Source organism: Berghia stephanieae, chromosome 1, assembly GCF_034508935.2.
Source record: "Berghia stephanieae isolate SIO BIC M18660-M18661 chromosome 1, UCSD_Bste_1.3, whole genome shotgun sequence".
In the NCBI taxonomy this organism is placed as follows: domain Eukaryota; kingdom Metazoa; phylum Mollusca; class Gastropoda; order Nudibranchia; family Aeolidiidae; genus Berghia; species Berghia stephanieae.
In genome coordinates, this window is record NC_088360.1 from 36,644,517 (window position 1) to 36,662,016 (window position 17,500).

Below are 17,500 nucleotides of genomic sequence, written 5' to 3' on the forward strand. Positions count from 1 at the left end.
TACAACAAATTTGAAAAAAAAAAAATGTTCACAACAGTATGCCGGTACCTTCTAATACTTTGACAGTTTTATTGCTTTCAGTTTAAGCGAAATAAAATTCAATGATGTGTGCTGGTTCATTATTTCGTTAAAACAGTTTAGCAAAGCACCACTCATATTCTATTTACCTTACATTGTTATCATTATTATTTAAAAACAGTGCCACGCCGCCACTTAGGCGCACTTGAGACAATTTCCTCGTTTCGTTCGCCTTCATTTCATCTCCCCCCTCACGTCATCGCCGTTTTCCCCTGGTGCCAGCCTATGCAGTAGACTATCAATAGACTTGATTTCTCAACTCCTCACCAAGACCGTCCCCCCCCCCCCCCCCTTCTTTTTCTTCTCCATCCTGCCCGATAAAGCTCATTTTAAAATGTTGGCCAGAAAACTTTAACATCAAATATAGACTGATAAAACTGTCCTACAACGTGTGAAAAAGTCTCAAAACAGATACTTATTTGAAGTACCAAGTTTGAGATATTGGGAGTACTGTTTATCGATCGATACTCGAAGCGATCATTTTCTGGCCGAAATGAAAATAAATTTATTTTGTCAATGGATGGCATAAGCGGCTTTAGCGGAAAATAGAAAGACGGCATATTTGCTGTCGGATAGTAGTGAAACAACAACACAGCCGTACCTTGAAATTATAACAACACATTTTTTCAAATTTTGGCTAGAAAACTGATCCTTCAAGTATCCATCGATTATAATGACCCTCATATTGTCAAAAACTTTTTTAATTTTGTGATTTTAATAAAGTCCCAGGTACAGTCCTAGATTTGAGGGGTTTTGACAAGATGAGGTTCATTTTAATCGATCGATTGAAGGACCAGTTTTCTGGCCAAATTTTGAATGTTGTTTTTTTTTTTTTCTTCAGAGTACGACAGAACAGAAAGTTCTCCTTCCAAAACAATAAAAACAATTTGTGAAATGAGTAAAGAAAACATAAATATTGTGAAAGGCATCAGCAAAACCAGTGGTGAGCATGATAAAAATCATCATGCTTGAAGTCGCCATATTTCAATGTCTTGCGTCTTGTTTGTTTGCAAAGTTCTAGACATTGAGAATTATTTTACCCTACGTATGTTTCTAAACTATTGTATTATTAAAATTTTATATCACCTCAGTCTTAATCACGCGTTATGATCTGAAATGATGTGTTGGTGAAATAAAAAAAAGTAGATCTAGAGTGATTTTCTCAATTGACGAATGTATAAAGTACATTTTTTGGTGCCAAAGATTCGTTCAAACGTCTTGCTTAAGTAGTTGTGAATCACGAATGATTGCCCATTGTTATGTTCCTAGTTGATCCATCCTCTTGAATTTGCTAAGGATAAAATTGTTTGTTTGTTTATTTGTTTGTTTGTTTGTCTTTTTGGAGAGTATCATAAATCAATACAAGACAATGGAAAACTTCAAATGAGTTCATATAGTTTTCTATCTTCTATTCCAGATGATCCAAGCCATTCAAGTATTACGGTTTCATTTATTGGAATTAGAAAAGGTAAGTACGATACTTAAAGATACTGTATATAGAAAACTTCGAATCTTTCGCTGCTCCAATAAAACTAATCGATATTGAAATTCACATCGACGAATTGCTCAGCGTCAGCGAGTTCTCTAGATAGCCACTTTCTCATAGCCAGGCAATGGATGCCGTAACAGTTAGGTCCCGGATTTGAGTCTCAGACACCGTGATATTAATATTATGTTTATCCACATGTTTTCGGATGGTAGTTCTCTAGTCCTTATATTTCTCATCAATATTGGAATGAGTGCCTGCTTCACATTGTTTATGAATTAAAATACAATTCTGTGAGGAGGGATGGATTTCTAAATTTAGACCCCCCCCCCTCAAAAAAATATAAATAAATAAAACTCCAAAAAAAACAAAAAAACAAAACAAAACAAAAACAGACAGCTTTTAGGGCGCTAACAAGATGATGGACTATATTTAGTATTTCTAGATCGAGGAGAACTCTGTTCCTTTGAACTTACAAGCAAGAGCTACGTGCTAGGTAACGATTAACGGTCGGCGACAGACATTGTGAAATAAAGTCGAAATCTTCAGAATTAAGTCCAGACCCGAATGAGATAAAATCCCCTTTCCTCCTGGTTCCCAAACACAATGGGTGAGGGCACGGTACAGAAAGACCTCGTGAATGCTATCTCAAAACCACCATAAAAACAAACATCCCTTGGAGATTTTGGCGAGGCTCATAACATACATAACAACCAACCCTCCCCCCCCCCCTCCCCCCCCACCCACACACACACACTCTCCCCCAATAATAATATTATATTATTGCTACACAGGTTTGATAATTCCTCTAGACTGTTGCAATGAAGGGGATAGGGGGAATGTATAGGGTGGGGGGGGGGGGGGGGGGGGGACTTGGTATTTATAAGATATCTTGATTTGCTGAGATTCCCAACTGGAATGACATAATTCAAGAATGATGCTAAAAGTTGTTGAATTTAAGCCAATCTTTTTGTAAACATGAATGAATAAATGAATAGATTTTAAAATAAACGTGAATGAATAGATAAATAACTAAATATAAAATAGGAAATGAGCAAACGAATGCCAATGCAAAAGCCCATAATTTATAAATAGATCATGAATTTAAAATTTGACAACTCGTGAAGCACACCTGGAAACACCTGCTGTGTTTATTTACCAACTAGTGTCTATGATTCGTGTGACTGTGCGATAAGGGAGTTATAGATAGAACTCTTGACCGGTAACAACCATTTTCAAGATGATCACTGGGCATCCTTGCCTGCCTTACACTGACAAACCATATTTTGACCCACCGTCTCAAAGCGGTACTATATCTCAATGAATTGAGATTGAATTCATAGCCACGTACATATGAATATAAGTCTCCATAATATTACAATAGTGTGACTTTAGATTCCCCTTCACATCGCAATTACTTTAGACTTATCTATAACAACACAGCATAATTACTAATGAATAAATAGATCTGTGGTACAACTATCACAACACGAGATCGAACACGGGTCCGTTCACAGCGGCAAAAGAGATATATATCACTACAGCATTCGAAACGTTTAGAAGAATATGGAGAATAGTTAACACAGAACAGTTCCTAACAAAAACCCTTCATCGGCTAAGTCCTAAGGAATGGGTCTTTTTTCTGAGACCTTCCGTGTTTTGGTAGTTCATTCTTTTTAAGATTTTGTAATCGTCATTTATTCAATAAATACATCACGACAACACCTGCTGCGACGAATGGTATTAAGTCTTAACCTCATGTCTCAGATTGTCTCTGTTCAAACCCTTCCCCCCTTCCCCCTCCCCCCTTTCCCTTCCCCTTATACTCCGGACCAAGAATTACACCCAGAACAACACAGGAATGTCGTGCTCTGTACAAACTTCAGAACTTGATAAGAGAAATTTCCTGGGGGCCCGAAGTTCTCTGAATTTAAATTTTCTCCTTCTCCCGTTTCTTTATTCAGGCTTTGGTCGTCTCGACGCCGGTGGTGGGGTTGATAACATTTTCGTGGTTTACTGCCAGGATATTGATAAATCTTAGCTTGTGGTGGTTGAGGAGGTGGTACCGTATCCAGGAATAATCATTATCGGCTGAGCCAACTAGCGTTTTTTAATAAAAGGAGAATGAATGTCAATAAAAGAGATAAGAAAATTGAGACATAGAATGACGAGAGAGAGAGAGAGAGAGAGAGAGAGAGAGAGCGAGAGAGCGAGAGAGAGAGAGAGAGAGAGAAGAGAGGGGGGGGGGGGGGGGGGGAGGAGAAATATAGATAGACAGATAGACATATAGATTGGTAGATAGATGGCTATAGAGAAAGAGATAGGTAAGGAAGATAGAATGGAGTTGATCAGAGTTAGGATATAGAAATACACAAAATTCAACATGTAATAAATAGAGCTTATTCTCAGGTTTTTATTACAAACTTGATATATATATATATATATATATATATATATATATATATATATATATAGAAGAGAGAGAGAGAGAGAGAGAGAGAGAGAGAGAGATAGAGAGAGAGAGAGAGAGAGAGAGGGGGGGGGGGAGAGGAAAAATTCCAGTCATTTTAAATTCAAATCCAAAGTTTAATATGACCCTGAACCCTAACGGTCCTGGATTGAAACCGATATCCTCCAATCTAAACTCGATCTCCGTTTCTGTTTTCACCTGCCGGCGTCAACAGCGACTCGACTCGCACGACCACCTCTCCTACCTACCACAAATTCTTTCTGACATATTATTATAAATCGCATACACGCCCAGACATACATGTTTATAAAATAAAATGAAATAGTTTTAATATAACTTGTTCTATCCTACGATTTTCTAACGGTGATTGTGTAAATAGCGAGGTCGAAAAACGAAAACAAGTCTGAGCAAAAACCCAAACAAATCTAGTTGGGATTTCGACAACAGGATAGAAAGGAAGGAAGGAAGGAAGGGAAAACAAAACATTGGGAGAGGGATAGATAAAGCTTAAAAAGCAACAAAGAAATTTAAGATTAATGGTTGGATCCGCCCGAAAATGGACTTAGATTAGAATGTGTACTCAGATTGACTGGCTGGCTGTTCAAACAAACCAATTGTTTAAAATGCTACAGTTTTTTTTGTTTTTTTCTGATTATTTTTTCTTATCTTTTCTTTATAAAAAAAAAAATATATTTAGACGTCTATATATTATTTGTACAAGAAGATATATAAATTATCGAAAATTCAGAATTCTACACATGCATTTCCATGTGGCTTTGAGCACGTTTAGTGGATATTGCGCGATATATATATATATATATATATATATATATATATATATATATATATATATATATATATATATATATATATATATAAATATATATATTTAAAAGATTAAAGTTCAAGGTGCAGGGTTTTACGACTGTGGATGCGCAATATACACAGAACACTTAAAGTTTTTATTAATAACCAGTTAGCTCTTAAACGATACAATACAATATAAATGTGTATAATTATTTTTACTGTTATCTAAAATTGTTTGTGTTGTTACATTACGAAGGGGTTGAGGCTAAAACGTTCATTACGCATTTTGCTGAGGTATTTTTTTCCTCTCGCCGATGCTGTTTGTATTTGAATATATCATTGTTGAATATTGTTATAAAAGATCAAGCCAAACATTACAGTTGTAAAACACAGGAAAAACATGCTTATTGTTTTTCATCACATCATCACGTGCCTTGTATCACCTAACACCGATTGTTTGGTCTGCCTGCTGACGTCATCAGCAACATTAGCGTCGACTTAGTCACCACTTTGATAATAAAATAAAATAAACAATGCATATTTGTACAAACAGTGAATAACGTGTTACATTTAGTGTGCTTTAGTGTTCATTGTTTGTTTGTGTGTGTATGTGTGTGTGTGTGTGTGTGTGTGATTATGATCCTTTTTCTAATGAATGCATTGAACCAAAGTATACTAATTAAACTTTAACACCAACGTAATCTTTGTATCAAAATAATCCTATAAAAATGTATGTACCTATTTACCAAAATAACATGCAACATGGAGGTATTGGGGTGCATGATTGGCCCCGTGACTTGTCATTTTATACAAATCATTGTTTCATAAGTAACAAACATCACCCCCCCCCCCCACCCCACCATCCCCACTCTCCGTCCTTTCTATGATTAAACTGGAGTTGAAATTCTATATTATTAATGTTTTTCACTTTTTCAAGCTTAAAGCAGCAATATCTACTATAATTGTTACTGAAACTGTTACCAACAATCCGTTAGATCGTATTCATCAAAAAACTCTTCTTTTTTTCCAGGTACACGAGCTGTGTGACAACTTCTGCCATCGCTACATTTCCTGCCTGAAGGGTAAGATGCCCATCGACCTAGTTATAGACGAGAGGGAAGGTGCAGGCTCCTCTGTGGGCACCCCGACCTCCGGCACCAAACCGTCCTCGGGGTCCTCCCTGGACACCCTGGATCCTAACCACAGTACGGAAAATAGCCAGGACCATCAGGTAATCAAAGCAACACGACAGACACATCACTATATCCATTGGATCAGTTAACTGACTTCAAGATTTCCTTTCACCATCTCCTGTCCGCCGCCGCATCCTCCTCCTCCTCCTCCTGTACTACTTCACCCCTTCCTACTCTGCCACCTGTCTCCTCGTCTCTTCGTATGTTGTCCTCTCTTATAAAAGCATCAGAGATTTCTCATCCAAAAATGTTCAATCCCTTCACAGTGAATTGTTTCTGACACCATCATTCTCAAATGTCATATACAGACCTGCCTACTACTACGAACATTTCGTAATATTACGAGTTTTTTATTCCAACAAGAGAAATACAGATCTTTAATTCAATAAAACAGCTTGAAAACGATGTTCTGGTGCCAGAACTAGTATATATTGGAGTAAAAAGCATTGCTTTAACGCATTGAGGACACACTGATAATTTTAAGGGTTGTTTATTATTACCCCTGAAAATTACGAATTTTCAAAATTTCAAGTAGGCAGATCTGCATATATGACCAGTCTACCCAAACTGGTATTATGTCGGGGTGAAGCTTGACTTGTAAAATCTAAGTTAAAATCAAAGCATTACTCTTAAAACCGCCTAATTTTCATTATTTTGATTTTAAACTTTCTTCATTAAATTCATTGCGACATAATACCGAATTGACGCAATAGGTCACACAAACTGTGTTTTTTTTTTTTTTTGTTGTTTCTACCTACTACCGATCCAGAGTTTTACCTAACCAAGAATCACGTGACTTCTCCAACAAATCCATAATTTGGTATGAAGTTGGTTAGATATAGAGCTTTTCTTCTTCTTCTTCTTCTTCTTCTTCTTCTTCTTCTTCTTTTTTTCGTCTTTGTCTTCTTTTGTTTCTCCCTCCGGTGTTACCAAGTCACTTCAAAAACTTCATGCATGCATAGTTTAGCTGGAGAAACATGCAACTTATCAAATATCATGCTCAGTACGATATAAATTGCTTTGACAGGGTGGCATGTGATTGAAAAGTGTACCAGGGTTTGTTTATTTAACAGCCACAAAACAACAACCATTTTTTTAATTTTAGAATTAATCGTGTTTGGCATTTGGAATGAGGGGTTTTGGAATTTCATCGACGTGATTGCGTACACAGGAAAGTCATCTAGTTGGTCGTATTCTTCCTTATACGTATAGTGTGTATGCATGTGCGTGTGTGTATGTGTGTGTATGTATGTGTGTGTGTGTGTGTGTGTGTGTGTGTGTTTGTGTGTGCGCGTGTGTATGTGCCTTGTATGGAGAACCATTTTAGAGCAGGGGATTTCTTTTCCCTCTGTTATTATATTATCTCTACTTTCATCTTAGATTGCTTGAAGAGAAAAATTAAACCAAATAGCAAAAATGACCATCGTGTACTCGAGGGAGCAGTTGGAATCACGAAAATACCCCCCCCCCCCCCCCCCCCCCGTCAAATTAATCAATAGTATTTGTTTTATTTGATTTAAAGGAAGAGAGAGAGAGAGAGAGAGAGAGAGAGAGAGAGAGAGAGAGAGAGAGAGGGGGGGGGAAGGGAGAGATAGATAGATAGAGAGAGATACAAACAAGAGAAGATACATTATGTAGCTTTCTCATGACTATATTTTCGTTTTTCATATTTTGTCAATCATTAACCAGTTAACTCGTATTCTGGAAAGACACGCATCGAGAAATTTGGCCAGAAAACCCGTCCTTCAAATATCGATCGATTTTTTTCCTCATCTTGGCAAAAACTCTCAAACCTGGGATCTCCAAATTTTTGGCCAAATCTTTTAAAAACGTGTTTTTTTTTCAGAGTACGGCAGTTAACTGTATTAAAAATATTGCATCTCAATCTCAATCAGAGCTGTCTATGAATCGAAATCATTTTATTTTCTTCAAATTCCACACACTTTTTTTCATTTCATCTCGATGCTGGTGAGATGCTAAAATGCCAAGATGAGAGCGAGAATGCCCTCAATGCCGGCGACAACCTGAGGTCGGTGCCTGATCAAGTTCGATTAACAGAAATTTGCATTTCATAAGACCTGGCAATCGGCATAATCAGAAATTCAAATTTGCTACGCTTGGGAAATTTCAGTCGAATGTCGAATGTCGTCTATTCTGTCTCTAGCCCCCGCTTCATGCTCTTGGCTTTTATCATCACTACAACACAGGCGATGCCAGATCCTTGCTTGTGAATGGCCATGGGAGAAGGCGGCTGAAATGATATTGTTTTGTGAAACAAATTTGACTTTTTTTTTTTCAATATTACCCTCTTTATTCTCTTATGTCTATCTTTTTTTATTGCGAATGTGTCAGGGGTGGCTATATCCATTTGAGAGAGAGAGAGAGAGAGAGAGAGAAAGAGAGAGAGAGAGAGAGAGAGAGAGAGAGAGAGAGAGAGAGAGAGAGAGAGAGATTTTTTTAGTTCTTCCTTGGAGCTTTATTTTGATTTTTTATTTCACTGAGATTTGCGTATTTTGTTAATTTTGTTCTGAATCAGAAGTATTCGCTAACTACTGACTACTGACGACGATTTACCATTGGAGCTTTCTTTGGCGTAACAATAATGGTCTCCAATCTAGACAGGATGATTTTTTGGGATTATTTTTTTTTCTCGTATTTCTTTTCTGCTTTGGCACTACTTCATACACACATTTTAGGTTTTTAGCAATTATTTTAAAACACAGATAGTATATCGTGTCTTTCTGTGTTCTCACGTTTTGATGGTTTTACTAAACGGGACCTCACCTCCTCTGAGACCACCCGGCCGTTCCAGAATAAACATCATCAATTTTTAAAACACAAACCGAATACTTCCATAAGTGATGGACTCCAGATCTTTAAAATGTGGTTGTGTGCGTATGTGTGTGTGTGTGTGTGTGTGTGTGTGTGTATGTGTGTGTATGTATTTGTTCACGTGGCCGTGTCTGTGAGGATGTTTTTTATGTGTGTATGTGTATATGTGTGTGTGTGTGTGTGAGAGAGAGAGAGAGAGAGAGAGAGAGAGAGAGAGAGAGAAAGAAGAAGAGAGAGAGAGAGAGAAGCGAGAGAGAGAGAGAGAGAGAGAGAGAGAGAGAGAGAGAGAGAGAGAGAGAGAGAGAGAGAGAGAGAGAGAGAGAGAGAGAGAGAGATCTGGGGTGATTGCTGGAGGATGGTCTCGATTTCACGACCAACCAACGACCCATGGGAGGACTTGAAAATAATTAACTGTAAGGCGATAATTCAATAAAATCCAAGTGGCAGGCAGTGGATAGTTTACCGTCCTTGTCAGTCCTCCACCTTTTACTATAGATACTTCCTTGGTCCGTTTTTATTTTCATCCAATGTAATTTTAAGCGCATAGAGTCTTATGTTGTTGAAGTTACAACTTGATATTATGCTATTTCATTATTATCATCATTATCCCTCTCCCTTAATTCATATCGCTACCATGTGTGGAATAAGTCAAATTTTATTTGTGCGATCTAGTTATAGAGAGCAGCAGCTGTATACTACACTGTTTAACATTATAAAAAGAATTAAATCTACTGTGTGGCTAGATGGGTCATTAGAAATGTTTCTCATCATTAAAAAACAACCCAACTAATTGCATAGAGTTAGGTATGCACATGACCTATTAGTGTAATAACCAATGTTAAATTCTAATGCATCGTTAGTTTTATAAATATTTTTTTAAATCTCTCTCTCTCTCTCTCTCTCTCTTTCCCTCTCTCTCTCTCTCTCTCTCCCCCTCTCTCCCCCCCCCCTCTCTCTCTCCTTAAAAAAAAAACCCAACAAATTACAGAGAATATCCGATGATAATATACCCTCTTCACTATCTATTTCTCACATGTAACTCCCACCCCTCTCCCTCCTTCCCTCCCTCCCTCCCTCTTTTCTCTCTCTATCTCTCTCTCTCTCCCCTCTCTCTCTTTCTCTCTCTCTCTCTCTATCTATCTATCTATCTCTCTAGAATCTCTATAGAATCTCTCAAGAATCTCTCTCATTCTCTCTGCCCCATCTCACAATACCTTCAACGCAAGTAAATTTCTTCACGCATATTCAGCCATCTCTCAATCCAAAAATCATTCTGTCTGTCTGTCTATATATCTGTCTGTCTGTCCTTCTATCTGTACCTCTATGTGTTTTGTTTGTCTGTGTGTCTATGCGGTGTTAGTCTTATCCCTAGGGTCCAGACCCAAGAGCTAGAAATCCATTAAGCATCACATCTGTAATTACAACAAATGGAGCTATACAGCCCTAGCCAAAAAAGCAACAAGCGATTGGGAAACAATAGAAGAAATGAAAGGGAAATAAAAAAAATAGGGGAAAAAAAATAACACAGGGAGAACGAGTGAAAGATGAGTTGGTTGGAGAGGGATGAGGAGTATAGTGTGGGTGGGTTGATTTGGGGATGTGATGGGGTTGTAAGGGGGGGGGGGGTTGGAGGATGAACAGTAAGATAGAATGAAATAGGTGGGTAGAGATGGATAGATAAATGGGTGGATAAATAGATGGATTGTGAGATAGATATATAGAAAGAGAGAGAGAGAGAGAGAGAGAGAGAGAGAGAGAGAGAGAGAGTAGGGGACAGAGAGTGGGAGAGATAGTGGGAGAGAGAAAGAGAGAGAAGGAGAGAGAGAGCGAGAGAGAGAGAGAAGGGATTTGAGAGATTGGGGAACATAGAGATTACAAGCAGTTAGGACAAATAAAGCTACCACCAACTAGGACGATTTTATTTATGATTTTTTTTCCATTATTTTATTTTATTTAGTGCTAGCACATATCAACCCCCCCCCCCCTCCTCACAATCGAATTGTTATCATTTTGTTGTCATCACTGGGTTCTGTTGTTATCTTCAAGGGCCTAGTTGTTATTCATCCGATAAGAGTTGTTAAATCGTCGATAACTAAATGTTAACTCATCAATTACAAAAGGGCTTGTAAAACAGGCCAAATTAATACTTGGTCGATGAACTGCTAGTATATTGCTGAAGTATTTACGAACCTGTGGATAAAACTGGAGCGAAAGCATCAACATAATAATATAATGAAATGACCAAAATAATAAACCCGAACAATAAACGAAACAGAAAATACTCCCTCCCCCCCTTTTAAAAAAAAGTCGCAACAAATTGACTAAACATTCCTAAAAGTAAATAAATGCAATAACTAGAGATGATATTGAGTCTCCGTGTACATATTAGCACGTTAGAGTGTCATTTATAGAATAACTCCATTATAACAACAATGAGCCCATAATCAGTCCTGCAAATAAGCACACGTCGGGCTGACTGTTTGAATGTTGCCTATTCAGGCGAGCACGTTTACTGACTGCATTGTTGCCAAAATCACATTGACCTGGTACGACCTACTACTACTGACCACAAATGAAAAAAAAAACCCCAAAAAAACTATCTCTGGAACTCCGTACGTAAATCAAACCAAACATCAATAATTGCTCCGACATCTAGCTTCATAATCGCCCACAATCGCCTATGCCATTCCTCACAACCTGCCCCGCCCCCTCTTCATGCAAAAACCGCCATTGCTACAAACTTCGTAGTTTGTAGAAGATGCTATATTATTCTACCTTTTGCCTTGATATTACAGTCAAAGCAGTAACAGCAATCTGTATTTCCAAAACTAGTCGTACTACGGCTAGCAGTTTTCTCTCACGGAAGATTTAAAAGCTTGTACGTCGGATCGGATCTGTTGTGGATGAGTGATTTTTCCCCCTGTCATTTTGTTTCGAGATCGCAGGCTGCCCTTAATGAGACTTTATTCGTTTGTTATCCCCTTTTACAATTTTTTTTCCTTTTAATTTCTTCTGTACTCTTTACGAGATGTCATTCTTCTAACAATTTTAAGTTCATCCCCCACTGGCGTCTCATTCAAGCGTTCAGTTTGTGAGTAAAGTGTTCACTAATGATTATTATATATATATAATATTTTTTAAAAAAAATTCTTGTAAATGAAAAATAAATAGAAATAGCAAAAAACTCAAAACGTTCGAAGAAGCTTGGATAGCCTTTTAGAGAGAGAGAGAGAGAGAGAGAGAGAGAGAGAGAGAGAGAGAGAGAGAGAGAGAGAGAGAGAGAGAGAGTACAAAAACAAAAATGGAAAGAGGCAGTTCGTATACTCAGTATTTATATTGTCAGGGACATAAAGCTTTATGTTTATCAAGTTAAATAAATAACATTAAATAAATAACATTAATATAATATAAATAACATTATTGCTATCATTCAGGTCGTTTTATCTTCCCCTCTAACCCCCCCCCCCCTCCCCCAAAGCAGGAAGACCTTACTCTCTGTCTTCCTGTGTTTTGTTAATACATTTATCACTGTTGTCTTGTTTGCAAGTTGCTTTCTCTTATCGGCCATGACAATCGGGTTGGAGAGGAAGAATTTGTTTGCCTGGTGGGTCAATCTTAATTACAAAATCAATAGCTGAGGAACAAGAACAAGTGGCGTCCTTTACGTCATTCACCATCAACATTTCCATTTCTATTTAGAGGAAGTTCAAAACTTTTAAGTAAGTCTGAAAATTGAAGGATCAAATATATATATATAATCCATACATACATGCATGTTGTATTTAGCATTATATCTACATAGTTTGTAAAGTAGAAATCATGTTTTGTTGTTTTTTTTAAATTAAAATTTTGTGTGTGTGTGTGTGTGTTTTTTATTTATTTTTTATTTTTTTTTTGGGGGGGGGGGGCGGGGGCTGGGAGGTGTTTTCTTTTTTTTGTTTTTGTTTCTTTGGTATGTTTTGCTATTTAAAATATTTTTTATTATAACATTATTAAAAAAAAAGAAATTAATCCAGCTTAATTAGTTAGCATCAACGGTTATTTTGTTATTAATTAATGGGCGATGGGTGAGGCAAATTAGGTGATCCGCTTTAATTTTTCATGAATTGGATTCCTACAATTCCATGACAAATCATGTGGCATGGTTGACTTGTTCATTTTTTTATTTTTTTTTAATCAAAAAAGAAAAAAAATAGAACAAGAAATAAAAACATCAGGACCCCAGCAAGGAATAATTGCTAAAGTTAATCATATCTTATCTATATGTTTTTTGTTACGGACTCGAAACTATTCGTTGCCATAGACGCTTTCCAGCATTCTCGTAGTCGAATCAGTTCCAGACAGTTGAGACTACATCGATCCTCTGGGATGAACTACACATGTGCGTACGAGCATGTGCGTGACGAGATTTCTCCAGGTTTTCAGCCACAGAAGTGACGTGTCCCGTGCGTGTCCCCAAGGTGAAAGAATAGGTCAGACTTGATTACTTGTGTGGCACGCGACATCTTGGATTTCAATGTGAACTGCGCGTGCGTCAAAAAGAAAAAAACAAAAAACAAAAAAAAAAACAACGTTCTGGTTTGAAAAAAAAACAACAACAAAAAAAAAAAAAAAACAAAAACAAAAAACAAAAACCAAATTAAAAAGATACAATTAAAAAAAAAATCCCAACAAACCAACAAAGATTACAAGTCGTGAAAGTGAAAATGAACGCATGGCGATTACATAATATAAGAATACAAATTGGCTTAGGTTTAGTATTTGATAACTCTAACTCGTAGCTCATTTCTTAAACAACGATATTGTTACATGGACGTTTCTCGATCGTATGTATAAATGTGAATCCTCCACCCACCCCCCGTCATAACAGTATTATGTCGGGGTGAATGAGACCCCGAAAAGTGAATTTAGAATTAAAATGATATAAAATTAAATACGATCTTTCAGTTCCTTGCAATGTAAAATATTGTATGTTTTCTCCCCTACAGCGTTTAGAAATGAACCCCAAGTTTCATATTTATGTCTATAAACTCAATGTCTAGTATCTCGTCCACACCCACATAATACCGCTTTAAGACGTGGGTCACAAATGAAAAATAGTCGTTTTCAGAGATCATCACATCAATCTTGCTTATTCTAATATTTTTATAATGACATTCAGCTTCGACTAACTCCAAAAGACAAAGGACAAATTGATTTCATGATAAGGGACCTTTTATATATGCAATAATAGTTTCCTCACACCATCACAATGGGTAATGAATACTATAACATTAATGACTTGTATACACACTATTAATACATCTGTTCCACGTTCTAACCATGAAGCTGCTAAACTTATTTACCACTTTTGATTACCACTTTTGACTATTACAATAATCTGTCTAGACAATAACACTAAGTAAAGCTACTACATCAACCACCAGAACCAGGACCATCATAAGAATAATATAACTAATTGTGATATATTATTATTATTACTATCAACGTTACCATGACAACATCATTGATTACATAATAAATGCTACAGATTTGACAAAAGGTGAGACCAGAGTTCCTCTTGAAATCAACTCAGTTCTAAGTTAAGACTTCATAGAACTCATCATTGTCCACTACTAAAATAGTCTGGATAGCTCAGTTGGTAAGGCACTCGCATGACACGCAAAGGGATTCAGATCGATTCCGGGTGAAACAGAGATTATTTCCAACCCCCCTGTCCACTCAGAAGTGATTAGGTAGCTGGGGTACTTTGCGATAGACTTAAGTTTTACCCAAAGGATAGTAAGCAATTGTTATTGTCCGTTTCACGCTATAGAAACCTGGATAAACTCCTTCTCCATGGTCCTAATGGCTCTGAAGGACGAATCTTTTAAAATAGATAAAGGAAAATTCCCGTCACTACATTTCACAACCAAAGATCAATTATCACCAACACGTCCTCTAACCTTGAGCTAACAGTTCATCTGTCTGAACCAGGAAGTTACTTAGTGTTAACTAACGACAATTATTACTGTTCTATATCTTTACGATAAGCAAACAACCGTCACAAACTCTCAACAATACGAGAAGAGGCTGGTGAATCTCAAAGCTCCCAAAATCTCCAAGAAATCCCAGGGATAAGAGTAGAAGAGACAATCGGAAATCAAAGTAGCCAGACAAGTCGATTATGATGGCTGTCGCGCCGCCCAGTGGGATTGCCTTTCTGGTCATCTAGGCGACATCCGTGTTATTTGACCATTACTGACCACGATGTGATGTGATGGCTGACGCCGTCGCCTCTCGTCAATCACAGATCTCTGCCGTACTCTGAAAAAAAAAAAACAAAACAAAAAAAAAACAAATAAAAAAACGCTTATTTAAAATTTTGGCCAGAAAAACTCGTCCCTCAAAAATCGATCGATTAAAATGACCCCCATCTTACCAAAAACTTTCAAACCTGAGAGTTCACGGTGAAATCGTTTTGGCAAGATGGGGGAAGATTTTAATCAATCAATATTTGAAGGACACGTTTTCTGGCCAAAATTTCTGCTCACATCACTAAACTGTTGAATTATAAAAAGGTGCTACTAACGTCCAATAACACAACAATAACAAATTAATATTGCAAACATTCTCATTTAATTCCATAACAATATCATAACAGTGGCTTTCTCACCCCCTCCTTATAAAGTTTGTTGTCATAATATTATAATCTCGCATGTGATGAGATGTAATTTTGAAAACTTAAGCGCGTACAACCTTTTCATTCCAAACCAGCGCGAGCCACTTCCTGCACAGTTGTCGGCATTTCCGGTCAATCCTGGGCTTAGAATGTCCTACAGTGTTGTGTAGTGTCATCTTTATTGGCACCTGATCAATATGGCGTGTATTGTAATAGTCTTTGTTGTCATTGCGATGTTGTGATGTATCATTTAGTGTGATGAATTTTGTCAATGATCGTTATCAGGCTGGTGTGGATATAGAGATTAAGAGAATTTTAAGCAATGGGAAATTTTTTCAGCGATCTAGTCTTAGAGCCCACAGCTTTTTTTTTTCTCAGGTAGATTGATAGATAGATAGATACTTATCCGAACCAGCTTAGATAGATAGATATAGAGAGAGGCAGAGAGAGAGAGAGGCACACACACACACACACACACAGAGAGAGAGAGAGAGAGAGAGAGAGAGAGAGAGAGAGAGAGAGAGAGAGAGAGAGATACAGATACAGACAGGGAGACAGCGATAGAAAATAATATGTGATCTAGTAAATCATAACACACACGACGACCTTTACTGTACTGTATGGCATGTGCCGCTATGTGGTCTTGTGCTATGACACTCGCTTTCGGATCGGAAGGTCGGCGCATGGTTGAGTCCTTGGAAAAGGCTCTTACTCAGGTGTAAAATGAGTAGCTGGCCGTTAATAGCGTTGTCTCTGTCGGGGAAATAAATTGTATTATCGCTTAACAAACGTCATGTGTCGTTCTACATGTTACATTTTGCTGTTGGTCAGGAACCCTTTGTACAGCGCTTTGAGCACGTTAAGTAGATATCGCGCTATATATATATATATATATATATATATATATATATATATATATATATATATATATAATTACTCAAGTATGGAAAATGATCGAGTTGGGAGAATGACACACGAAACATTATTGATCTTATAATTTTTAAAGGGTCACATTGGGAATGTACGATTTGAATGTGTAGTTATACGTTATCGCATCATTTATGTACTTTATCCCCTAAAAAACGATCATCGTTCACAAATAAAATTCAGCGAAATGTTTTTCTTCGATACCAATAATATGTACATGATTAATATAATTGTTATAGGATCCTATATTCCCAACCAATTCGCTCCATAAACCGTCATCAATTCAACCAAACCACCCAACCAAAGCCTAATAAATCCCAATCCACAAGCAATCATAAAACTAAACCACAGGATGAAGTTTTTGGCAAATTGCACACTAAGTCTCCCAAGACATTAAACAAACTTTATTTACAAACGTTTAACGGTGACGGCATGAGGTCGGCGGGAGTGTGTGTCGTGCCGGCAGAAGTAGAAGACCGGCCTCCTGTCGGGTCGTGACATTCTGGGGACATTTTTTGGACATTTCTGGGACATTCATGTGACAGTTCGTGGTCATGGTTTGACTATAAAAGTGACACGGTCTGTGGAGGGGAGTCTCAACTTTCTCCACGGGGATACTTGTACAGCGGAGGTAAATAGCAGCGATGCTAGGGTACTGATGGTGATGTTGTCGACGGTAACTGCTGCACTGGCAGTTGTCACCGTCTTCAATGGTCCAGACAGGTGAATTGTAATGTTTTGTCCATCTCAGACTCGACATGATATTATGTCTCTTTATTAAGTGATAGAAGAAAAAGTGTAATATCAATATGCACCAAAAATGTTATTGAAAATCTGTCTATACAACTAGCGCCAGAGTGTTTTCATTTGACCTCGCTTTGGTTTTTGAAATAATAAATAAGTGATTGAGTTATATATTTAGGGGCATTTTGATCCTTAGTCAACGGGCTGTGATGTCTCGGCTGTATTGATGATTGTGGGAAATAGAGGGCAGTTGAAGGTGAATGATGGTCTTGAGGTGTTGATTGGGGGTGAAAAGATCAAAG

The 17,500-nt window shown here is 37.4% G+C and overlaps 1 protein-coding gene across 2 annotated transcripts in view; it reads left to right on the forward strand.

The window, feature by feature from the left end:
• LOC144973256 (homeobox protein Meis1-like) overlaps window positions 1-17,500 on the forward strand; it is a 224,562-nt gene that overhangs the window by 55,721 nt on the left and 151,341 nt on the right. For both annotated transcript variants that reach the window (XM_078915489.1, XM_078915500.1), the window contains exons 6-7: window positions 1,496-1,546; window positions 5,872-6,072. In XM_078915489.1, the coding sequence (XP_078771615.1) occupies window positions 1,496-1,546; window positions 5,872-6,072 (252 nt within the window). The remainder of the gene's footprint in view (window positions 1-1,495; window positions 1,547-5,871; window positions 6,073-17,500) is intronic.